Source organism: Ursus maritimus, unplaced genomic scaffold, assembly GCF_017311325.1.
Source record: "Ursus maritimus isolate PB19 unplaced genomic scaffold, ASM1731132v1 scaffold_2, whole genome shotgun sequence".
NCBI lineage: Eukaryota > Metazoa > Chordata > Mammalia > Carnivora > Ursidae > Ursus > Ursus maritimus.
In genome coordinates this window covers 59,900,039-59,927,255 of record NW_024424452.1, presented here as the reverse complement: position 1 = coordinate 59,927,255, position 27,217 = coordinate 59,900,039, and the positions used below count along the sequence as shown (strand labels likewise).

The 27,217-nt window shown below is 34.3% G+C and overlaps 1 protein-coding gene across 2 annotated transcripts in view; it reads right to left on the bottom strand.

The window, feature by feature from the left end:
- The window catches only part of CDC73 (cell division cycle 73), a 109,004-nt gene that overhangs the window by 9,506 nt on the left and 72,281 nt on the right, over positions 1 to 27,217 (bottom strand). For both annotated transcript variants that reach the window (XM_040636021.1, XM_008685646.2), the window contains exons 11-15: positions 20,997 to 21,054; positions 14,511 to 14,546; positions 13,989 to 14,076; positions 3,419 to 3,580; positions 323 to 423 (exon numbers count right to left, since the gene is read on the bottom strand). In XM_040636021.1, the coding sequence (XP_040491955.1) occupies positions 323 to 423; positions 3,419 to 3,580; positions 13,989 to 14,076; positions 14,511 to 14,546; positions 20,997 to 21,054 (445 nt within the window). The remainder of the gene's footprint in view (positions 1 to 322; positions 424 to 3,418; positions 3,581 to 13,988; positions 14,077 to 14,510; positions 14,547 to 20,996; positions 21,055 to 27,217) is intronic.

Below are 27,217 nucleotides of genomic sequence, written 5' to 3'. Positions count from 1 at the left end.
ATAACTGTTCAGAAAAAGTCAACTGATTAAAAACTGGCCATCAATTTTAATAGAAATCTGTGGATGTGCAACAATAGTAATGCTTTTTAAGTGACCTAATGTAGGGAATGGAGCTAATTCACTTTTAGACATAAATACACACAAAAAAATTAATGTTCCAAAAGAGACTCTAAAAATATTTCACAGGTGCTTAAAAATTAGCATATGTTAACGGAATCCTTTGATATACACACCATATATGCAGAGCCATAGATGGCTTTCTCTTACATAAAGCAAGACCATTTCTATATTGGATAAGCAGTAAAAATAAAGAAAATCTTACTTTTAGCAAATATGTCAACTGGTGATCCATCAGGCAAAAGCCATGGCCAACCTTTGAACTGCCATGCAGGACCCTGCACAAAAACTGCTACGACTCGATCCCTATAAATAGAAAAGGGGCAGGGTTAGAGACAATACCTCAAACATGAACTCTGATTACTGTAAATCCCTAAGGAAATGATTCAATTATTCATGTCATATAATCTACTGTCAACAAATGTGTGAGGCAAATTACATAACTATTATAATGTTATCATTAGAGCTATAATGTTATCATCAGAGCGCACTAATGATTGCTACACTTCCCATGCATCTGTTTTTGCACCTAAGTCTTTTAAACATAATTGCACACGCAATCCTCATATGCAATCTTTTTAAGCTTTTAATCTGCCCTTCTACTAGAATAAGGGCTCACTTTTCCAATACAATAGGGAACAAGAGTTGATCTATTAACTGAAGAAGCTGGTTTTTTTTTTTTTTTTTTTTTTTTTTTCAGCAGAGGAGAAAGAACACAAGCAGGGGGAGTGGGAGAGGAAGAAGCAGGCTCATAGCGGAAGAGCCTGACGTGGGGCTCGATCCCATAACGCCGGGATCACGCCATGAGCCGAAGGCAGACGCTTAACCGCTGTGCCACCCAGGTGCCCCAGAAGTTGGTTTTAAAAGGAAATCTACTAAAAATTAAAAACATCTTAAATGCTTTACTCTAATTAAAAACATTATAAATTATAGTAAATCACCAATCATTTTATAAAATTTTGAGTTCTTCTGATTCTCTGGAAAGTAATCTTGAGTATAAAAACCATCAGACTTAAATTTTTCCAAATGTTTACATTTCACTCACCCTAAATTCTACTAGCATTTTCTTTTCTTATTTTGTTAAGTAGGTCCGACACCCAGCGTGGAGCCCAACACAGGATTTGAACTCAACAACTCGGATCAAGACCTGAGCCGAGATCAAGAGTCAGAAACTTAACTGACTGAGCCAGCCAGGAACCCAATTAGTGTTTTTTAAATCAACTTATCTTTCCAACCATTCAACTTTGTTTTCCTAAAGAACAAACCTTTCTCTAGGCCCTCATATTTCATTAATTCACAGAATATTTAATTCAATTGAGAAATTATAATAAGTACAAAGGCCATAAACAGTTTAAGTCTAGCACTAAAGTGGGAACAAAACCATAATATAAACAATAATAGTTAACATTAAGATGTACTATGAGCATTCACTATGTGCCAGTGCTGTTCTAAGCACCTTACACAGTACATATGTTAATATACTGAATCTTCCAAACAATCCAGTGAGGTAAGTACTATTATTACCTCCATTTTACAGATGAGGAACTAGAAGTGTATGGACAGTCCATTAGAAGAGAAATGGAGGGAAGAAGAGGAGTGAGAAGGAGAAAGAGAGGGAATGATTACTCTTGTGCACTGGTTATGCTACTGTTCCCATGTGAGGACTGATAAATCATGACAACAGCCATCTCAATACTATAATGGAAATAGTTTTGATCTTACAATTCCCTGAAATGGTCTTAGGAATGCCCAGAGGTTCGCAGATCATACTCTGATAACCACTACATTAGATGAAGACTCTATACAGCCAACAAAGCATTAAACCAGGGTTACCTTCTATTTAAGTAAAAGACCTACAGCAACAATTCAAGTTACTGTGAAAAACCACAGCCTAAAATTCTTAACCTATTCAAAATCTCTAAGGCTAACATTAAATCTTAAATAAAAAATTTCCTCCTTGCATAGGACATTTGCCCCATAGTGCCAAAACTATCTTTGGTAATAGAGCACACTATTAAATGGCCTCTTAAATTTCATGATGTAGCTTGTGCCATACAATAGTTGAAAGCCCAAGGGATCTGCCAAACTAAAGGAAATTTGCTAGAGAGACATCACCTAGAATCCTACTGGGTTTCACAGGGTTAAGAGGTAAGCAGGATAACATAAATACTACTCTCAGTGAATTCTTAAAAGCAAATTAACAGAGAAAGAAAGAAAGGTAAGAAAAATATTATTCCTACGTTATGACATCAATGACTAGGGACCTAGCTAATATATACAAGCAATGTTTTGTAGCTCGGTGATAGCACCTACACACACCGTTTGTATTTTTTCTGTAAATAACTGCAAACAATAATAATGTGTAACTTTCCTTCTTCCTACAAATTTTAAACTTGGTATCTGAAATTCTCATCTTAATTCATATAATGTTAAACATACTTATATTCTCAATGCCCTGACTTCCTAATGTATGAAGATTAATGAGTACTTCAAAGGTAAACCAGATAATTCATCAATGTGTTGCATTCTCTGTGTCACAGGGATGCACTCTCAGACTCTGTATTTTTATTCCAGTTTAGATTAATAAAATAATTTAAGATAATTCATGTATCTGAGTTTATAGGCACTTTGTTATAAATAGCTTAATATTTTATTAATGGACATTTTAATGCAATCCAAGAGCTAAACCAGAGTGATCATGTTATTCTTGTTAAATTATCCCCTACAATAAAAGTAACAATTCTTTTATCATTTCTTACCCAAAAATGTGAATTCTCCAGATCAAAAATCTAAAACTGTAACTCCAAAACAACATTTGGAAATTTTGTTCTAAAGGCTTACCCAGAACAAAGAAACAGTGGAAAGAATTTTTACTAAGTTTTCCAGAAGTTAGTGTTTCTTTTCTTTTTTTTTTTTTTTAAGATTTTATTTTAGAGACAGCAAGCACACAACAGCAGCAGGGGAGGGGCAGATGGACAAGCAGACTCCTCACTGAGTGGGAAGCCTGACAAGGACCCAATCCCAGGACCCTGAGATCATAACCTGAGCCGAAGTCAGATGCTTATTAACCAATTGAGCCACCCAGGTGCCCCTGAAGTTAGTGTTTCTTATAAGTAAAATAAAGTTTAGCTATCCAAAATACAATTTATTTAGGTATTACTAAAATGTGAACATTATGAATGACCAACTTAGACACTAACATGGTTTTCAAGGATAGTTTCTATTTAGAACTCATGACAAAAATTGATATTTTAATTATATAAAAGAAATTAATGACTACATAAAAGTATAGATATCTTACCAGTCTTGAGGCATAAGTTTAAGGGGCTGGTCTACTACTCTATAAGGAACTGTGACACTAATTGCAGTGCCCCCTGGTTGCATCTGATCTTTTCTTCTTTGTATTAAAGTTTCATTTTCTCGTTGGCAGCCTTGTTTCTTCTTTTCATCTGATGGGACAAATCTTTGAAAAAATAGATGAGAAAGTCAAATGTTTCAATGTGATACAAATGGGAAAATATACGGAGAATTCTAAACCAAACTTTTTTTTTTTTTTTTTTTTAATGAACCTGCTCTGCATGTACAGATCACAATGTGTGGAGAGTATAGTCTTTCCTTTCCATGATAGGACTCAGCACACATAGGCCATAAGTTGGTGTGTATGTCTGTATCTGTGTCTCTCACACACAGACACAATTTATATTTATTCATCTACCACTTCGCATTTTCCACAGTTACATAAAAGACCATACTAATCCTTGATTTTTCAAATGCCAGAAGGAAATTTTATTATAAATCAAAAAGGTCACTTGAAAAGAAGATGATGTGGCTTCTTCCTAGATACATGACCTAGCCTAAGAGCTTCACGAAACACTCCCTTCCATGAATTATGACTTAGCAAAATTAGAAAAATACCATCTAATTTCAGGGTTGCTTTGCAAATTTTAAAGGAGTAATTAAATAAGTGTATGCCAATTGTTTTAGTATAAATACTGTTAGTAATTCAGTAAATTACCAACTCTACCATGGGATTCAATTCTCTACTATACTAACAACAGATATTCTCAAAAATAATTTAGCAATCTGCAGAGCTGTTGCCAGCTCTATATTGTTGGTGTTCACAAGGCATTTCAAAATGGTCTTCTTTTAAAAATATGCATAGCCTAAATACACACTCTATTAGCATATTTTATTAGCTGTGGTCTGGCACCACCAATTAAATGGGGGCAATGCAATCATTACATTGAGACTCATTCTGCTTCTAAAGTTTAAGACAGATAAATGGGGTGGAGGGGATGCATGAGAGCTTGCACTTGGTAGAGTCCTTTGAAAAATTTCAATATCACAAGCTGAATTTATTATTAGTAATACTAGTCTTGCACTCCTGAAAGTTTTCAGTAGACAGTTATTATGATAAACCGAACTTCATTTCTGAGCTGTTTTCATACGATGTCAGAATCTGATGGAAAAGTTAACATTTCCATATCATTTAAAACCTCCTCCAGATAATCATTTTACTCCATATGGATTTTGGTTATTTATTAATCAAGCCCACTTAGAAAATGCCAAATATTATACTAACACCGAATAATTAAACACTTTAAAATTAACAGAAATGTATTGTTGGAAACAGTTTTAATATAAAATTACAAGAAAAATGTATTAAGTGAACAGTAATACATTGTGCTAAGTTACACAATATACATAGCTGTACAAAACAGTCACTGCCCTCCTGAAGCTTACATTCCAGATACAAAGTGGTCTCACTGCCAAGAGAAAGATGCTTTAATTTATCTCAGTCTATATCTAGATGGGATTAAAACGTTTAACACTCTTAAATACAATACTGCATCTCACTCTTTTCTAGCTTTTGAAATTTTAAATGTTGTAAAAGTATAAAATTACTTATGCAAAATTACTTATAATCCTTAATGAATTATAATATACATACAAATGAATGATCTATAATATCCAACTTTTACAAGTCTATTAAACACCTAATTCAACTTCTAATGCATTAAGAAATGAGTTACATAGCATTTGCAAGTTCACGTATTTGTTAATGTAAGTTTTACTGAAGTTCAGAGTCATTAACATGGTTAATTATCATCCTATAATTTTTATATGCTCTAGTATTTTAATTTCTGAATAGATCTAGGTCTTTAGAATAGTAGCCTTCACTGTAGTAAAATGCAGCTGGTTTTCAAAATGTTTTTCAGCCTTGATCTCATGTGGTAACATAAAAATAGATCTTCTATCCTGCTCTCCTAAACTTAAAGTTAGAATAACAATGTAGACTTCTCTATCGATGGAAGGTACTAGCAAACTAATTAAACTTAAGCTTTTTTTTGCTATATTTTCACTGGGATCCTGGAGTAAAAAAAAAAGCCCAAATTCTCCTCAAGGGATTGAATCTAACAGAAGTTCCTTCTTTCATAAAGGCTGGATTCTCAGGGATTAAATTCAGTATAATGGTAAACTAGAAATAAACCCACCGCCCACTCTTTTTCCTGTTCCCCCACCCCTAGCCCTTATTAACACCCTGGCAAGCGCAAGAAAATAAAATCTCAAAATTGTAAATTGGCCCTCACTTGAATTTGAGGCAAGAATTAATATGCACACTGACCACAATGATTGAGAAATAAACACATTATCCAAGCCAGGCCAATGAGACTCAATCCTGGAATTTTTGCTGGAATTACTGGGAAACAGGAACTATCTTTCTACTGTAATCAGTAACCTGGAGTTTTTGATAGTCCTCTTTGACCTTGAAAGGGGAGAACCTGAGAGATGGGAGAGACCAACTCCTGATTATATCATTTCAGCACTCAGTCTAGCTGTGGCAGAAGCCAGGACTGTTCAGTCGCATTGAGTCAATAAAGAATTTTTTGATAAAGCTACATCTGAGTTGGTATTTATCATTTATAACTAAAAATGTTCTAACAAATTCAACCAGAATTGCACAACTCATGTGACAGATGAATATATGTGATTTGGAGAAATTATAATGTCCACTGACTTATCCAATATTTGCAATTATTTATTCCACTCTACATTCCATGAGTAAAGGAGTGTGGGTGATGATATAACTATAGTCATTTAAACAAGTACATTTAACAAGTAACATTTAAACATTTAAACAAGTACAGTTCTACTGAAATAATTTTATTAGTACTGTCAAAGAATAAAATCCAAATAAATGATGTAGCTAAATAAGTTACAGACTTTATGTTATTTTAAAAACAGAGAAAGTTTATGAGTATTTCCCAGGTTAAAAATATAGTTTTCCTTTTTCCTAAATAAAAGAAGTTGGAATTTGAAAAGTAGAGGAAAAAAAACGTAACGATGTCTGGATGTTTAAAAAACCTCAAACTGAGATTTTAATTTAAAGTGATGTAATATTGGCAATGCTCCCAGGTACTTAGCAAACACAAATGTAAACCTTTCCTGGATTACCCCTTCCCTGCCCACCCCAGCCCACCTTCATTTTGGAACTCAAAGAATTTCCACAGAAAAAAATTTCAAGGAAAATGAACAGTAAATGAAGACAATGAAAAACATTAAATGTACTTTAAAAACTAAACACGCAAGGAAATGAGAGGTATCATGAAAGAAACAACTGTCAAAAGAAAAAGGTAACTAAGAACTTCTAATGCAATTATCAAAGATCAAAGCTTATAAAACAAGCTTGCAGGAGAAAAAAATACTTTAAAAAAGACAAAAGATTTGAAGAAGAACTAAACAGAACCACTAAAATTGAAAAAGTCCTGGAAAGAGAAGAGAAAAAAAAAAGGGCGGGGGGTATAGAGACAAAGGCCAGGACTCAGAACTGAAAAAACCACAAATCCATACCCTTAATTCTAATGAACCCCAAAGTGGAATATATAAGAAATCTACATCTAGGTAGAACAAATAAACAAATTTAAAATGGTCTTTAAAATAACCAGGTAAAGATTTCCTTCACAGGATTGATTATCAGACTCACAGGTGACCTATGAACCGACACAGGAAGCTAGAATGTACCGCAGTAGTATCTTCAATGTAAATGAGGAAAAAACAAACAAACAAACAAGAAACTCCTATATTTGTTTTCCAAAATGGTTGGATCCTTTTGCATTACCAGTGGCTGTTGGGAACATATACTATTCATGGTCCTCAGTAAACTCCAGTAATTGTTCTGCCTGCTTCTTCCCCAGGTCTCAAGTAGTTTTCTCACATGAATATGCTCAATAGTATTTGACTAATGTGAGGGGAACCTTCTAGATATTTTTGAAATACTCTTTATGTGTAATCTCTCCTCTTTGTAACTCTGTCCTGTGAAGCTATCATCATGGCTTCACAAGTGCCATCCAATCATTTTATTTAAATAAACTTACAGTCCTACTAAAACTTCTTTCAAGATATTTATAATTATACGTAAAACGTACTTTTTAGTACTTTCATAATATAACCTTAATTTTGTTATTTAGGGATGTTAAAGGTTAAGGTAGGTTTTTTTTTGTTTCATTTACTTATTGAAGGGCTAAAAACCTGAGGAATCCTTAATTTTACATGAAACCAAATAAAATCTATGCCAAAATGAGCTATGGGGTACAGCTAGTACTGTAATTGTGTGGAGGAGGTTTCAATTATGCATTAATTACATAGCGAAGCCTCCAGCTGACTCAAACTGTAGGGGAGATGTCAGCTGCAATGAGGTGTTAAACAATGAAGGGAGTGTTTTATACTTAGAAGAAAAATTAGGCTCAGTCTATCCTAAGAATGTGGTCTATTTAATTGTTTCGTTTTTCTGTTGTGAGCCTAAGGAAAAAAACACTAAAATTTACTTTGTGATTTCTTTGCACTGTTTACTATCTTCCATTATAGATAATATTTAAGATTTAGATTTGTAATACATTCAAATGAGCACCATAAAGGTTCTGGAGAATGAAAAAGTAAAGGCAGAATTTCTTGTTTAACATTCCAAAAACTTCCTGTGAATTTTCTGTAACCATTAAGGTATATTTATAAAAAATATAAATACCTGTTAATTACTAAAAATTGTGAGTTGGAAATACCAAATTTACAAATCATAAAAAGCAAAGAACTACAAAGTGCCTTAAAAATCACCTGATCCAAATACAGTTAAGTGTAGAAAATGCAATACCAAGTACAATGACACTTCCTAGGAACTAAAATCAAATCCCAGATACAGATACTAACTATCATATATCAAAGAAGGAATTTGAAATTAGACATAAATACACTAAATGAATTTACAGCCTGCACACACACAAAAAACAAAATTTGAATTTCAGGTACATAAGTCTGCCAGTCCCCAAGTTATCAATGTGTTCCTACCTCCTTTTTTGTTTCCTAGACATTTTTTTAATATCCATTATTGGGCAAACACTGCTTTCAACAATGGAGGTACAAATGACAATACAGTAACAAGCCCTTTTCTCTAAAGAATTCACAATTTTGTTGGAATTGTGAATTTCAAGTGGGTGCCAGACTGTAAAACATAGAAGCCATCACAAAATAAGAACAAAAATATAGATGTGTATCATACTTCACAGAATATAAACAATGAAAGAACTACTCTTGTATACTCATTAGAAGGTGGAAAGAAGACACATGCTTAAACAAAAACTAAAAAAAAATTTAAAGCAGTTAATGAAATCCATTTTTGCATGGGTCTGACACAGTTTCAGTAACATTATCAAATTGCAAGGAGGGGCAAAATGATTGTATTTCTTGTTCACTCAAATATAGATGACTTGAGGAATTACTTGAGTAATTCATAACACTGTAAAAACATTAAACGATAAAAGCCAAATGAAATATAAAACATAAAAATTCCTTCTTTCCCTACTGTTAATGGAAAAAAGCTCAGTGAAAATTTCATTCAAAAGTACTAAAGAAAAATACTATATAGATATATTTGTGCCACATTACACAGATTTTTTTACAAAGCTATTTAAGTTATAAGGTACTTGAATTCAATTCTGCATTTGGTAAAGCCTGAAATCAGCAAGTTTTACAACTTATTTTGTATCTCATTTTTAATTAGTTGTAAGTTATTGTAGAAGCAGTATGATTTTCTTTTTGGAGGTCAGGGTGCTTTTGTTTTCTTTCATCAAGAATTGTCAATGTTATTTTACTGAGAAAGAAGGCAGAGCATTCACATTCTTTTTTTGGATACTAATTATGTTACTGACTGAAAATATTTTCCTAGTTACCACTAAAAATATTTAACAAAAATTTTCAATGTTAGACCAAATTACAAAATATTGTTATTGTAATTAACAGTGAATATAAGGCCCTGAATATTGCAGAAGAGTATTTTATTCCAAAATAAAACCCAATTTCTTTTTGTAAAATTTATTTATTTTAGAGAAAAAGACAAGAGACAGAGAGAGTGCAAGCACGCATGTAAGGGGGGGGTCCGCATGCATGTCGGGGAGGGTCCTCAAGCGGACTCCCATCCAGCACAGACCCCGATGCCAGGCTCCATCTCACAACCCAAGCAGAAATCAAGAGTCAGGCACTTAATTGCATGAGCCACCCTGCGCACCTAAAACCCAATTCTTAATCTGAATGTTTGTTAAGAATCTCCATTATCAAAGGTTAAAATAACTAAACTGGTCTTTGGGAGACCTGGTTTTATTTCCTGCTCTCCAACTAGCAACCAGAGTAGTCTTTAAGGTTATCTCTTGGCATTTTCATTGAGGGTAAGAGTGTATTCTGACAATCCTTTTTAGGTCTCAAAATCTAAGAAATAGTAAATTTCAAGTATTTCCTTAGATTATTAAAAAAAAAATCACTTCAGTTATGTCCGTTCTCACTAAAACCACATCATTTTTGAGAGGAGCTAGGTGAAGTTTTTAATGGCTCGTATAGTATTGCTGGGGTCTAATTTGATTTTGAACTTACCTTCAAGATGTGATTTGTTTTTAAGTTAGTGTCAAAGAAAATTATACTTAACACTGTACTCTCTATAAGGCATTAAAATTGGGTTTTATACTAAATGCTGGAACATATTTTCTCATCAGTTGCAATAAATGACTCCTAACACAATCATATGAGCTCCAAGAAGGTTGATCTTGACATATATTTATCTACATAGCACTTTGACTTTTAGTTATTGCTCTATAGTGTTGAATGAACAAACTCAGTAAAGACAGATTAAATACATCTTACAAAATTCCAGTTCCAATAATTATAAAAACCCTTCCAAGAAATGTCAGATAAAATATAACAAACACCTGAAATGTATAGCTGAACTGGCAAGAAAATAGTTATGGGCCAGAAATCACCAGTGCTGCAGTGGATGAAAATGGAAGACAGGAACACTATCTTGAGATTGGGTTTTTACCAACCACACAAACGAAGGACACAAAGGAACTAGAACTGGAACCTTACAAGGGGTAAACAATCAACAAAAGAATGAACCAGGGGGGAAAAATTCCAAATAAGTTTTAAGGAAGTGTGTAACAACTTGATCTGGCTCTACAGTAGGGGAGGAAAAAGGAGTCCTCAATAATCTCTCAGCCAATGGCCTACCCCAATGTCACTCTGGTCTATTCTGAATTGGAATTTATGCTATGCTGGTGGACCAGAAATCCTTGAATTGAGAATTTAACTTTTATAAAAATCAACTTTAAGGGGTGCCTGGGTGGTTCAGTCTGTTAAATGTCTGCCTTCAGCTCAGGTCACGACCCTGGGGTCCTGGGATCCAGCTGTGCCTAGGGATCCAGCCCCAGTTTGGGCTCCCTGCTCAATGGGGAGCCTGTTTCTCCCTCTCCCCCACCCCCATTCATGCTCTCTCTCTCAAGTAGATATGTAAAATCTTTTAAAAAATAATAAAAAATAAAAATAAATGAGAATCAACTTTAGACTTGTCATATCCCTGTAGCACCCAACAAAAGCAAATTTATAAAATCATTCTGTAAGTAAGGGATGTCTTCAACCCAGAATTTCTTCAAATAATTAAAGCTTAGTGAGCAAAAGTCCAAATCCATAATAAATGGCAAGATTTAATCACTAATTACATAAGGTAACTGGACAACTTGACAACACCTATTTAATAAGAAGTACCATAACAGAGTACCAAATAGTAGGAAAAGGTTATAATAAAATACCTTTAAGCCCCTTCTCTCCAACTAATGACCATGACGCCACTCTTATACTCTAAAAAATTATGTAGTATTATGTTGGTTCTTCCGTTTTCTTTCACCTACCTGATGAAAAGCAGAATGAACTATCTTCAAAATGCTAAATATCCAGCAGTGTTTAAATGAGTCTATAAACAATTTACCCATTTTAATAATCGGCATGGCTGAAAAAAAGAAATTAACTGAGAAACACTACAGGATAGGGTGACCACTGTTTCTTCAAAATAGCATTCTACTAAACTACGTGTATTCTACAATAAATGTTTAGAAATTATTCTCCTGTCTTAACTCATGGGCCTGTATGTGGGAAGAGGGAAAACAAATTTTCCCTCTGAAAAAATTTTATTAAAATGATTGTATTCTGGGATGCCTGGGTGGCTCAGTTGGTTAAGCGTCTGCCTTCGGCTCAGGTCATGATCCAAGGGTCCTAGGATCGAGTCCCACATCAGGCTCCTTGCTCAGTGGGGAGCCTGCTTCTCCCTCTGCCTGCCGCTTCCCCCGCTTGTGCTCTCTCTCTGACAAATAAATAAAATCTTCTTAAAAAATAAAATAAAATGATTGTATTTAACTTATTAAGTCTAGTACTACACAGGCAAAGAGAACAGGAACTTGTTAAAAAGGAGACAAGCAGAGCCTACCTGAGCAAGGAGGCTGAAAGCACTTGTACACCCCCATGCAGACATACATGCACACAGTGCCATGTCCACACACGCACTTTTCAGTTTTTAATGAAAGAAGACAGTTAATTTAATATATACTACATAAGAGTGTAATGACCTAGAACAAGGTCCACCCACATTTCACAGATGCAAACTACACAACACCAATAGCACAAATAAATCATGAGAATCTGGCATATGAAATTTAAAATGAGAGGAAAGCATGGTGGATATCCTTCTGTCATGAGCAAAACTAGACATCCGGAAATCACTAGCAAAACCACTTATTACTTGCCATGCTAGCAATAATGTTCATAAACTTTACAGCATTCTGAAAATCACTTAACCATGGCTCATTTTGAGCCTTACTAATGCACATATCATTGAAAGTTATCTAAAACAATTTTAACATTGCCATTTTTCTTCTGTAAATGACAGCCAATACATGAAGTATAAAGATTTAAAAAATAATAATCGGCACACCCACTCATATTAACTAACATAAAGATAAATACTCCTGGAAAATACTTAAATTTTAAGTCTGAAGCTGGTTGTGTAGGGGAGATATTAATTTTGTTCACATCATGATGTGTTTATTAGCTCAATTTGAGTGTAACTGTGACTATATTCATTTTAAACAGGAAATGAGGAAGGAAGAAAAAGACTAAAAATTTCAGGTAGAAAATTTCAGTTACAAATTAAAATGGTATATATTTCTAGTTACCAAATAAATATGTCATAGGGATATGAAGTACAACACACTGACTACAGTTAATAATACTGCATTGCGTATCTGAAAGTAGTTAGGAGAATGGATTTTTAAAGTTGTCATCACATGAAAAAAATTTTGTAACTATGTATGGTGATGAATGTTAACTGGACTTCTGTGGTGACCAATCTGTAATATATACAAATATTAAATCCTTACACTATATACCTGGAACTAATAATAATGTTACGTCAATTATACCTCAATAAAAAAAAAATCCGGAAGCTAAGTATTTGGAAATTTTAATATAGGATACAGGTTTCATTTTAACTTCAACTAAATTTTACTAATATCTAAGTTAAAAAACTATATTCCCAACCTCCACCACCCTCTACACCCAGGGTAAACATCTTATACAGAAGGTCATATCACTCTTCCCATTCTTCAACTAGAACTTGGAGAAGGGGAGAGGGAGAGAACTTGAATTTGTTTTAGAACTTCCTAAAGCTCTTCAGGAAAAAGTAAAAACAAAACGATTCATAGGAAAAGTTAATATAGTATCCCTTTCATTACAACTTTTGCCAAAAATATCTGTAATTTTCCCTAAAGGATCCAGAGAGACAAGAACATACAGTGGACCCCTGAACAACATTGGTTTAAATTGCATGGGTCCACTTATAAACGGTCGTCCCCACCGCCCCCAGTTAAATGTAACACAGTACTCGGGCGCCTGGTGGCTCAACTGGTTAGTGTCTGCCTCAGCTCAGGTTATCATCCTAGGGTCCTGAGACTGACCCCTGCATCGGGCTCCCTGATCAGCAAGGAGTCTGCTTCTCCCTCTCTCTCTCTGCCCTCCCCGGCAACTTGGCTCATGTTCTCTCTCTCTCTCAAATAAATAAATTCCTTTAAAAAAAAAAATCCAATACAGTAACACAAATGTATTTTCTCTTCCTTGTGATTTTTTAACATTGTTTTCTCTAGCTTACTTTACCGTACAGATACAGAATACATATAAGATAGAAAATACGTGTTAATTGACTGTTACGTTATATATTACTTATGTTCTCAGTAAGGCGTCCATCAACATGAGGCTATTAGGAGTAAGTTTCTGCAGGAGTCAAAAGTTGTATGTAAGTTTTTGATTGCATGGGGGATCGGCACCTCAAACCCCTGCACTGTTCAAGTAGTCTGTACTCTGCTTTGAAAATTACACTTCAGACTATCTGTAAAGCCTACAGCACAGAAGCTGAAATTTTTTTCTCCAAATAAGGAATACCAAATTCTTAGCTACTAATTCTCAAAGATACCTCCATACCAATGAAAACAACAGTTTAACAAATTACTTACTTCAGGTCCTGTAGAAGGTCCTTTGCATTAAGCATGGTTATTAAAGAGGTGGTAGCTGCAGGAATTATGATAATGGGTGTTCGAGATCCTGTAAAGACAAAAGTACAAAGGTAGCAAATATGTTGTTATTATTATTAAAAGAAATAGTTAATTTTGCAATTAATAAATTTGTAATCTTAACTCCTTTGGGCTAAAGAAATATTTTAAGTCAACAGTGATACTCAAAATATCAGTATGACCTGAGTATTGACTAATCGGAATGGATACCATGCACAAACATCTGCTATAACTGCACAAGCATAGTATCAGCCTTTGTTTTGTAATCTGGCTTATTCACTTATACTTTTTATTTAAAAATTTTTTTTTTAAGTTTTATCTTTATTTAAGTAATCTCTACACCCAACATGGGGCTCCAATTCATGATGCCGAGATCAAGAGTCACATGCTCTTCTGACTTACCCAGCCAGGTGCCCCTACTTTTACTTTCTTAAAATAAGTTTAAAATCATATGCCCAACCTCACCTTTCTTCTGATTTGGGGGAGGTCTTGCTTGAGAAACTGTTAAGAGAGGGGAAAAAAAATTGAGTGTTACAAAATCACATTCTTATCTTCCAATTTACAAAGCAACTAAGGCCTAAAACTTTAAATTACATATGACTAGTTATAAAAATTTTAAATATATTACAATGTTCTCAAATAATATCAATCTTCTCTCAATTTATTTCTCTTTCACAAAAACATTAAAATGCCTTACCATTATACAACAATCTATTGTAACAAAGCAGATATACTACACTGCTAGACTCTGAGTATCTACATTAATGGATATTAAAGTCTAGCAAAGGAAGCAAATAGTTTCTTAACTGATAGCCAATGTAGTAAATGCAAAAACATGTAACACTGGGGGAAAGGCTGGAAGGAGGAAATGTGCTTAACTATTGGGGAGGGAAAAGAAAGGCATTATTGGGAACTAAGACCTAAAATATTTCTTACCATTTTTTTCTCTTTTCATATTTGTTTTTTGTTCATTAGAAGAAAACATTATAGGCAGTGAGTCATGTGAAGGTCTATATTATCTTGAATTGCCAATATTATTTTTTTTAAAGGTTTTACTTACTTATTTGAGAGGGGGAGAGAGAGAGCAAGAGCAGGAGGCAGAGGGATAGAGAATCTGAAGCAGATTCAGTGCTGAGCATAGAGCCTGATGTGGGGCTCGATCCCATGACCACAAGATCATGACCTGAGCTAAAACCAACAGTTAAAACGCTCAACTGACTAAGCCACCCAGGAGCCCCCAGTTGCCCATATTATTAATAATTGTGAAAGTAAAGGGTGTGGGTAGGGAATGGGGTAATTGAGCGATGGGCAATGAGGGCACTTGATGTGATGAGCACTGGGTGTTATATGTAACTGATGAATTACTGAACTCTACAGCTGAAACTAATGAAGTACTATATGTTGGCTAATTTTAAATTAAAAAAATTGTGAATGTATGTTATAAAAACACAAATATTCATCTTTTCATTATTTGTCTATATAACAGACTTTATAGTGCACAGAAATATTTGTTGGCAAATAACAGCAACATCAGCCTTGTTCAAGATTAATATATTTTAGAATTAAAAATGTTGTACATTCAAACTTCAGAATTTACATATATAATAAAAATTTATTGACTGCTTTCTATGTGTCATGTACTGCATTAAAATTTCCATTTTCCTAAATCACAAAAATAAATGAAAATTTAGGAGATTTAAAATTCTAACTCAACATCAGTTGGGATATACTAATTTTTGGAATGAGTTCTTTTTTAAGCCGGTAAAATGTTACATTTTAACTTAATACTTTGTACTCCTTTGTATAGCTACTTATTGTGATAAAATTTTATTGAGTCCAATAGTATGATTTTCCCAGTCACATAAGGCAGAGAAAGATATATATAAATACAAGTTCACACACATACATCTTTAGTATAGTGTTCTCATCTCTCTCTTCTTAAGAAAAAAATACTAAAGCTTTCTTGAATCATTTTTAGAAACAGGACTTACAGAAACACCTGATTAGCTAGATAGCATTATTTGGAATATAATACATTCTCAGTAAATATTTCGTATTTGTTGGAGGGATAAAGTAATGACAGGATGGATAGATACATGGATAAACAGGAGACAAGACTTGCTATGAAAATGAGTAAAGGGAACAACAAAAAAGAAATCTTTGCCTGAAATACCACTGGTTTGGTTAAAGAAGCCCACAATGGACTCAGGAATTTAGGAAAGGATTCACTAAATTCAAAGGTGAGAAGAGCCCATGTTTCAGAAAAAGACAAAATACAAAAGCACACATATTAAAGTTTAGAGACTTAGTAAAAAATAACTACAAAAGAATATAAATAGGTTCCCTGGTTAAGTAAGGACCAAGGTACTGACACAATGACAAACATACCATACTAAGCTTGATTTAAAGTGGGAGAGGGGAGGAAAGGGCAGAATAACACCAGTCCATATGGCAAAGTGATTAAGAGCAAGAATCTGTACTCAGATGATCTCAATTCCTCTCTCCATTTTGCAAACTACCCTAACAAGAACTGACAGACCACTCAGTCTCAATTGTCCTCAACTATAAAACAGTAATAATAGTTTCTACATCTTGAATCTGCAATGAGAATCTTAAAAACAACAATGCAGGTTAAGTCCTTGATCAGGTCTTGACCTATATTTAATATTTAGTGAACCCGGTGGCTATAGCTGATCCTAAGTGCTACTGCTTCTAGTACCACTAACACTACCACACTACCAGTACCTTCAGCAAATTCCATGACTGAAAATTTACAAGCTTAGAGTAAATAATTATTATTGATTGCTACGTTTGATTTCTAATATAATTAGTCTTCACTTAAATATTCAGAGCCTTATACACAAGGCCCTCTTATTATTATAAATAAAACAGAAATAGTCCCTGACCTCAAAGACCATAAATAAGCAAGCATACAAACAAATCTGAACATGTAATATTAAGAAACAAAAGGTGTGTACATTGACAGAAAAGTGTCCTTTGGATAGAAAGCTTAGAGAAAGCCTCTCAAAAAAAGTGGTATTTAAGCTGAGATTTCAAGGATGAAAAGGAGCCAATTTGCAAGGAATAAGTGGACAAACAGCCCAGGTTAGATGTAGGAATGTAAGCAAATGCCAAAGACAGGAAAAAACTGCTGTGCTTGAGGAACTGCAAATGTACAGATTACGGGGACAAAAGAAAGAGTGGCAGGAGATGAGGTTAAAATATACGCGGGGGGGCGCCTGGGTGGCACAGCGGTTAAGCATCTGCCTTCAGCTCAGGGTGTGATCCCAGCGTTGTGGGATCGAGCCCCACATCAGGCTCCTCTGCTACGAGCCTGCTTCTTCCTCTCCCACTCCCCCTACTTGTGTTCCCTCTCTTGCTGGCTGTCTCTATCTCTGTCGAATAAATAAATAAAATCTTTAAAAAAATAAAAAAAATAAAATAAAAAAAAATAAAATATACGCAGGAATCAATTCACATAGGCTTTCTAGGCAACATTAGATTTGTATTTAAGTGCCACTGGAAAAACCCTATAACTTTTAAGCCAGAAAATGACATAATTTGATTTTCATGTCACATCTCCTGTACATGCACTTGGATGTTGTGACAGTACTGTACTCTCAATCTCTATATGTATCTTGTTGGAAGCCAGAAATACGTCATGGACTAACAGTTCAAGAAGCACTGGTCTTGACGATAATGGTTTAGACTTAAGTTGTGGTAGTAGAGATAAAGAGAGAAATTTGCAAAAAAAAAAAAAAAAGATTTGACAGAAGTCACTGACCTATTATATGAGAGCAGTAAGGAAATGTGAAAAGTGAATAATTAATAACTCCTGAATTTTTTGCTCAAGGAACAGAGTTGACAGTGGTGCCATTTACTCATGAAGAAGACACGTGGGACAAAACATCAGGGAACAGAGGTTTTACATCAGTTTTAAGATGCCTATGGCATATCCAAATGTTAGACAGTTTATGTAAGATACCAGAGATAAGTAGAGATGTCTGATTTGGAGATACAAATTTGAAAATTATCAGTGCACAGATTAAAACTATGGAATGAGATACTAGAACCAGCACAATCCTTTTAAAATATACAAGGGGCAGGGCTTCTGGGTGGCTCAGTCGGTTAAGTGCCTGCCTGCAACTCAGGTCATGATCCCAGGGTCCTGGAATTGAGTCCTGCATACGGCTCCTTGCTCAGGAGGGAATCTGCTTCTCCTCCTACCATTCCCCCTGCTCGTGATCTCTCTCTCACTTCCTCTCTCTCAAACAAATAAAATATTTTAAAAATTAAGTAATAAATAAATAAAATATACAAGGGGCTAATTCTCTCTCTCAATCTTATATGTAAAGCAGATAAACTAGAGCTATGTAGTCCACCTACCCATTTCAGGCAATCTATGAAATAAAAGTAAAAAATTAAAGCTGGAGAAGCGAAGTATGCACTGTATATAAACGGCAGGAAGCAGGGATATGTGCAAGAGATTTAATCTAGAAAGAAAATGACAGTAAGGTACAGGACTATGGCTTATCCAAGATTTATCCTTTCTAATCCACTAAAAACATGAGCTTTTTGTTCATTACACTCTCTAAATAAACCTTTAGAAGTTGGGAACTGTAGACAATTTCAAATATCAAATTTACCCAGGGACTTGCCTAGCACAATCAGAGCTAAATAGACATGTGGTGAAAGAATAATAAGGAGGAAAAAATTAATCAATGATGGAACTCTGTATTTGAGTTGCCCCACTGAAGAGGTAAACAAAATGGTGGTTCAGTCCCCCATTTCCAAATGATTCAAACTCTACCTACAAATAACAGTTATAAATGCAAAATCTTTCATCTGTAACATATTACACTGCCGGATAGGTTTTGAGCATTCATATATTTTTCAATTTTGAAAAGATAACATAGGTGAATATATCATATATTACACAGTATCTCTTTGAAATTGGGTAGCATCCCATAAGCAAATACAATAAACATTTCTACAGCAAAAGAAAAATTCACTAATCAAGACAAAGATGACAAACTGCTTAACATCCACTAAAATCAGGTTTTGTTGATAAATGAGTGCTAAAAACTTGTGGAAGAGGACATCTCACATGGATGGGCATGAGAATATTTGTTGAGATATTAATTCACATTAATTTCAATCAGTTTAATCACCAGTGCATCTTGGTAGAACAATTGAAAAAGAATGATAGAATATTAAGAGCGGAAAAGACGGAGAGCTCCTTAGTTTAGATATGATCTTCCCCAAGGTCACAAAATTCGCTGGTACAATCCAGCTCCCTTAACTTCATTTTATCACACAGTACATTTGAACAACCTGGTTTATTTAGATATTACTGCCTCCCCCTACCCCTTTCCTTGTCTGCCAAATGACTTCGATAAAACGTGAGATGACAGACAATTTTACATTATACAACATAAAAGTGGGTCAGAAACCGCCAGTGGTGATTTCTCCCCTTTTACACCATTTCTAAATTTCTAATGTGATCCTCTTTAGACTGACCAAATATAGGCTCCCATCCCTCCCTTCCAAATGAAAACAATTCTGTATCAATAATGCAACTGCCTCTACACTATTCCTCTACCTCACAAGTTGTATTTTTTGGGCCCAACTGAGTCTGGCAATTCCTATTGCCTTCACTTTTCTTCCTTCCTAAAAAAGAACTCCTTCTTCGCGTTTCCTAGTTTCTGGCACTGAGTACATACATGGAAGGCGTTGAACTAATATTTATTAAATTTAATTGCTCTTCCTTATACTCTTACAGTGGCTTTTGGTAAGGTCCTCTCTACTTAAAAAACAGTCCCACAGTCCTGTTATCTGAAATAAATTTATCCAATGTGCTCCAAATTTAACACACGGCCAAAGAAGCACTCTCTTCTTCTCCACTCGTCCTCAAAAACAGGAACGGTAAAGATTCTAAACAAATCCACTGCCAGTAATTTAAAAAGAAAAGAAAAGGAAAGGAAAGGAAAGGAAAGGAAAGGAAAGGAAAGGAAAGGAAAGGAAAGGAAAAGAAAAGAAAAGAAAAGAAAAGAAAAGAAAAGAAAAGAAAAGAATACCAGTCATGTCAAAAACCAAATGTATGGATCCAGGACACATTCCAATATAAGCCACATATAATCTTAATTCCGTACTTCTATAGTGCTTCCAGAAATATTTAGTATGTATAATTTACATAATTTTAGAGTTAGCTTGTAAACATACTATGAATAAAAAGACATCCAAATCTACACTATCGATACTGCCAAACTTAAGAGGAAGATCACCCAATTAAATTCTTGCCTGTTCCTTTCCAATCCTTTTCATTTTCTTCATAGCATTTTCAATACCACTAATGAGGTAAAGACACATGGTATAGCCTAACACTGTAATTACACTAAATGTAAAAACACCAAAATCAAACCCAAAACACCTAAAATGAATACATTGTTGGTATCTACATGCATTTATAAAGATCAACCTTTTTAGGAACTAGGAAGAGGGAAGAAAAATATTTTCAAAATAACTTCAATAATGCCTATGCTTACCACACATTTTACAAAACTCGATTACAGAATCTTAAATGCTCAAGAACACAGGCATCTGAAATTCAAAGCACCAAAGCTGCCTAACAGTCTATTAAAATTACGGTGTTGTGCTTCCAACACGGGAGGAAAAATTACATCCATATGTACTCTCGAACAAGGAATTGGTGAGGGGATCTGTACATATACATAGCTTTTTAAAACATTTTTCTAAGAGCTTATAAACATTTTCCAAAAAGTTTTAACCCTTCAACTCTACCTATTTGTTCAAGTAAATGTTCCTATATTACTTTATAAGTACTTTAAAGTAAAATTTCAATTCCTTCTAAGCATTGTACATATCAAAAAAATTTCATTGTGACCATTAAAAAACAAAACAAAACAAAAAACCCAAAGTTTTGTGTTTTACCTGGTCTTGGTACTGGTTGTGCTGCAGGAGCCTGAGTCTTACGGGCCGATGCACCTTCCTTTAAAAGAATAAAAATTGAAACAAGATGTTAAAAGTTCCTTTACATAATAAACACTTTCATTTAATCACTGCAAAGAAATTCTGTATCTCCTTGTCTCTCATTCAATGTCTCCACTGACAAGTTACTATCCTAAGCATTAAAAAACAAAAACAAAAAAACACCTCCCTTATCTCTTATGCTATTGGTTATGAGGTAATAATAGGAATCTTTAGTAGAAAATAAATTTAAACTGTTACCATACAGTATTTATTGTAAGCATGTAACATTTTTCAAATATTTAATGATTTACTTAATTGTTGACAATTTTAATATTTGTATAAATGTTATCACCCATTTTAAAATCAAGTCAATCCTTCTTCCATTAACAGTCTCAAAATGAATAAATGATACATAATCTCACATTAGAAAGATGTAAATGATGTTACTTTGGAGTGCATTAAAAAAATCCCACAAACATTTCAAATGAGATGGCTTTAAAATATTCAGGGAAATAATCACATTTATAAAGAGGAGATTTGTTACATTTAAGAGTGGTTGAAAATTTTAACTAAATAACAATCTCAACTAATTACTAAGCATGTAATATATAGAAGAAAATATGCTAAGTATTGAAATACATCAATTATATATTCAGGAGTAGATGCCTCTGAAATGCTTAAGATACTCAAAAAGCTGTCTTTAGTGTTAACAGTTTCAATCATATTCACACTTAATAGAAAGCTACACATGAAAAAAAGCTACAAATGTAAATTTCAAAACAACTAGTAATTCATGGAGCTACTACTCTAGCTGTACTCAACTGAATGAAACTTGATAACTATCAGGGAAGTTACATAAATCCATAAAAATAAAAATTGGTATTAGAATCACAGGAACATTTCTAAAGAAATACTGTTAAATAATGTTAATTTTAACCATATTACATTCTCTTCAAAACTTGAGATTCTGCATAAAATAATTTGGAATGGTAGGCTATATCACAGTTATTTTTTTTAAATATATAACTAAATCAAAGACATTTTAGCTTTCCATCCCATGTTCCTGCATAAAGAATCAACTAGATATTATATAATAAACATGAAAATAAAATAAACGTTACCCATATTACTTAGAAATCCTTGTATGTAAATACTGAGTCATGGAATGTAGCTTAAGTACACACAGAAACAGAAAAAATAAAAGAAATGAGACTGGAAGAACAATGAGCACACACATATGCAAACAGCTTTCTGTCTACATTTGACTGTAAGGCTGGCTGGATCCAAATCAAAGCCCCCTTCTTTCAAAAAGAGTAGACAAAGTTCAAAATCACAAGAACACAACAGCACTATGCGCATATTGAGAACTATCAGAACCAAAACTGATTTAGCTGACTACTAAAATATACCTATACTATATGAAGAGACTATGGCTCTTATAACATGGGTCAGCAAAAGGTACAAGTACACAGAAGTAATATGAAAAAAAAGTATTTTCCATTACAAATCATAACCCTTAAGTGTTTTTATCTACTTTTGAGTAAACTCAAAACTGGGACCTCTTTAAAGACCAAAAGTGGGTATTTTCTGTTTACAGAGTAAGCATCATTGCTTGATGATCTCCTCCTACTCCAAATTATCCCTTTTTGGGAATAAGCCTTAGACCTTGGTCACTGGGAGAGGCATATGTCTTAGGCTAGGTCAATCAAGAGTTCTCCCCTGTATGTTTTATAAATTGGAATAGCAAGTTACACCTCTAGCTACAAGGCTGCAAGGTGATAAACCAAAAATTACAGATTATCATTTATCTCTTGACTCATGGGGAAAGCCCATCTGCAAAAGGACAGAATGACACTAGTATGCACAAAAAAAGAGGTAGAATACAACATCCCTTATAACACCTATCTAGTTATAATAGCCTGCACGGTCTAGCCTTCTCCTACCTCTTCTTGATTATATGAACATTTAAAATCTCTCATCTCATGACTCTATGCACTCCCACACATTTTTTTTTTTTTTGAAGACTTTGTCAGAGAGAGAGAGCACGAGCACACATGAGCACAAGCAGGGGGAGCGGCAGGCAGAGGAAGAAGCAGGCCCCCACTAAGCAAGGAGCCCAATGCTAGGACTCGATCCCAGGACTCTGGGATCATGAGTCCTGGGATAATGACCTGAGCCGAAGGCACTCAATTGACTGAGCCACCCAGGTATCCCCCCTTCCAACATTTTTATCTCTATTAGTTGAGCAGTTACTGTCGGTTACAACCTAATTTTGTCTTCTCAGATGTACTGAAAATTCTGAGTCGCCAAAGTCATTGTAGTATAACTTTGCCTAATTTTGGAGTTAGCAAACAAACACAAGTAAGTGTAAGTGCAAGCACGCATTCACACACTCTCTCTCTCTCTCTCTCTCTCACACACACACACACACACACACACAGCTTATACAGCTATTAAACTGGAGATTGTGGACTCCTTGAAAGAAAACTGAGATTTTTGCTAATCATGTCAGTTTGTAGCCCTTTTAGGACTCCCTAGCCAACACTAAGAGCTAAAAATTCATTCCACTCCAATCCGTACTATTTTAAAATAAAATTATAGAAGTCCTTGCATAAAGAACCTCAAAAGCCATAGTATCCAACCCCACCACTCTTTAAAGATGAAGAAACATCGGTGAAGTTTTTCAAAGGCTACAAAATAGTTTATCTGGCATATGTTAAGAAAAAAGGAATAATAACTTGGCAGTAATATGGAAAAGAGACTGACAGTTCTACATTTTTAAAGATATTTGGACTGGGGGAAAAAATACTACCCATATGGGAAAATAAAGTATCAGCAAAAACAAAACAAAACAAAAAAACAACTAAAACAGCTGACAAGTTATGCTAACTGGAGAGGAAAACCTGCTTTCTCTTGAAAAGTCAGAACAATTACAATTTCCACTGAGACTTGAGGCATTCCAGAAAAGAAATAACTGATAAGAACGACAGAAGTGATAGAATCATTTCTGTAAAACATAACAAGGCAAAACAAACTATGCCGTTTAAAATCCATACTTGCCTTATTTTAACAAATGAGAAAAATTTAAAAATCTTCTGGTACTGGGAGAGACAACATTGGTATTTGCTGTTTTAAACAAGCAGGAAATAATACTATGATATGTAATATCGTAAGAAAAAATATTTGTAACAAGTGTCAGTATAAAAAAGAATACATTATATTTACTTAATTTGGAAAAATGCTGTTTATATGAAACTTCATAAAATACTCAAAATTCAAAATGAAGAAAACATACAGAATACATATGCGGACTCTATGAGTTTATAATCTACCTTTTTGACTACTATATTTATGACAGCAAAAGTAACATGTTTTAAAAATGAAATAAATACTAATTGTACCCTTACACGCTTTTTCTTTCTACACTCTCATGAAATGTGGATTTAATATTTAGAATTCCCAAATAACAGGATGCTTTTTTAAAAAAAGAAAAATCTGAATTTAAGTATATTGAGTCTTTAAAAAAAAAGTATTTTGGAAAAACTATGTAGAAAAAACTCAACTCTGTAGACAAATGACAATGAGGCTGAGAACATGAAAGATTTCAAGAGCAAAAGACAAATTATAAGCACAATTTATTTTTTTACCTTTGCCATAACCCAGAGACATATGCATACAATGTCTGCCAACATAGAAAATAGCTAACACATTCCTAAAATATACTACAGTATACCTATAAAGTATATAGATTTGATACCTCTAGCAAATCTCTTATTTTGCTATAGAATTCTTTATTTACTTGTCTGCTTCTCTCAACCAGACTGTAAGCTAATAACTTGGGTCAGGGACTGTCTATTATGTCTCCAATGCCTGTTACATGGTGCCTAATGTATGGTAGGTCCTTAAAAAATATACATTAACTAATTAAAACAAATCCATTCGCCTTAATAATACTGATTCACCACTATTAAACTGTTTCAATCTGTTTAATAAAAATGGTAAAAATATCATGAAGAATTACTGAGAGACTTAAACAACATTAATTTATTCATTCTATACACATTCATCAAAGCACTCGGTGCCAAATAAGAAACTGGGAATACATCAGTATAAACAAGAGCAAGGTGGTCCCTGCATTCATCAAGTTTTGTAATTTAATGGAGTATCAATGAATGAAAGTTTAAAAATTATAATGTTACATATGTATTTAGTTTAATTGTTTGCAATGTGCATATAAGTATTTTCTATAAATGTTTATATGTATGTTGAGCTTAGTGTCCAAAATAAAGAGGAACTAATAATTATTAAACCAACTTCCTTCCATAAAGAAACATTCTCTGTAAGAAAAGAACTGGCAAACCAAGTTCAGCAGCATACTAAGAAGATTATACACCATGACCAAGTGGCATTTATTCCTGGAATGCAAGGACGGTTCAATATACGAACATCAATAGATGTTCCACATTAACAGAATGAAGGGAAAATACATGCTCATTTCAACTGACACAGAAAAAGGATTTGACAACTTAACATCCTTTCATGATTTAAAAACAACATCATACACACCCTGACAAACTAGGAATTTTGAAAGGAAACTTCTTCAACATAATAAAAACTAAATATAAAAAACCCACAACAGCTAACATACTCATTGGGAAAGACTGAAACCTTTTCCCTTAAGATCAGGAAAAGTATGTCCACTTTCACTACTTTGGTTCAACATAGCATCTGAAATTCCAGCCAGGGCAATTAGGCAAGGAAAAGAAAAAAAAAAAAAAAAAGGGCACCTGGGTAGTTAAGTGCCCAACTCTTCATTTCAGCTCAGGTCAGGATCTCCCACTCATGACATCGAGCCCCGCGACAGACCCCATGCTTAGCACCGAGTCTGCTTGTCCTTCTCTCTCCCCCTCCCCCTGCTCACGCACACAGCACGCACGCATGGGCTCTCTCTCTCTCTCAAATAAATAAATAATCTTGGGGAAAAAAAATAACTCCTACAACTCAAGAGCAAAAACCAAACAATCCAATTCAAAAATGGGCAAAAAACTCAGACATTTCTCCAGAGAAACTGACCATTCTCCAGATGGTCCATAGCACATGAAAATACGCTCAAACATCACTAATCATTCAGGACATGTACATCAAAACCACAATGAGATACCACTTCATACCCATTAGGATAGCTATTATCAAACACATAAAAAACAGAAATTAACAAGTATTGACAAGGATGTGGAGAACTTAGAATCTCTCTCTGTGCATGGCTGGTGGGAATGTAAAATGTGTAGCTGCTCTGAAAAATAGTATGGTGGTACCTCAAAAAATTAAACACAGAATTACCATATGATCCAGCAATTCCAACTCTTTGTATATAACCAAAAGAACTGAAAAGCAGGGACTTGACCAGTTACTTGTATGCTGATGTGCATAACATTACTCACAATAGCCAAAAGCTGAAAACAACCCAAATGTCCACTGACAAACAAATGGATAAACAAATTACAGTTTATACATACAATGGAATATCATTCAGCCTTAAAAAAAGGAATGAAATTCTGATATGTGCTATAAAATGGATGAACCTTGAAAACATTACGCTAAATGAAGTAGGCTAGACACAAAAAGACAAATATTATATGACTGTACTTCTATGAAGTACCTGGAAGAGTCAAATTCATAGAAATAGAAAGTAGAATAGTCGTTACCAGGGGCTGGGGAGAGGGCAACAGGAAACTTTAACGTATACAGAGTCTCCGTTTGGAATGATGAAAAAGTTCTGGAGATACAGAGTGGTGATGGCTGCACAACATTATGGATATACTTAATGACACTTAAAACGGTAAATCATATATATAAACATAAAAAATCTTTTTTAAAAAGCACAAAAGAATAAACATAGTCTAATGACAAATGATGGCAGACAAAGGGATGTCTACTCAGAAAACACACTATTTTCCCTTTTTCAGAGCTGGACTATACCCATAAGGGATAAACGCATGAACAAGCTGACCCAATCGTATCTTCTCTCCTTTGGAGTTTGAAATCCATACTGAGAGATATGCCGAGCAACGTGAGCTACGGTTATCTGTAGTGGGCTGGCTTTAAGGAGGACTGTATGTACAAAGGACCAGAGAGCTGGTGTACATATGCAGAAAAAGTGACAAGTAATCATATGGCACCAG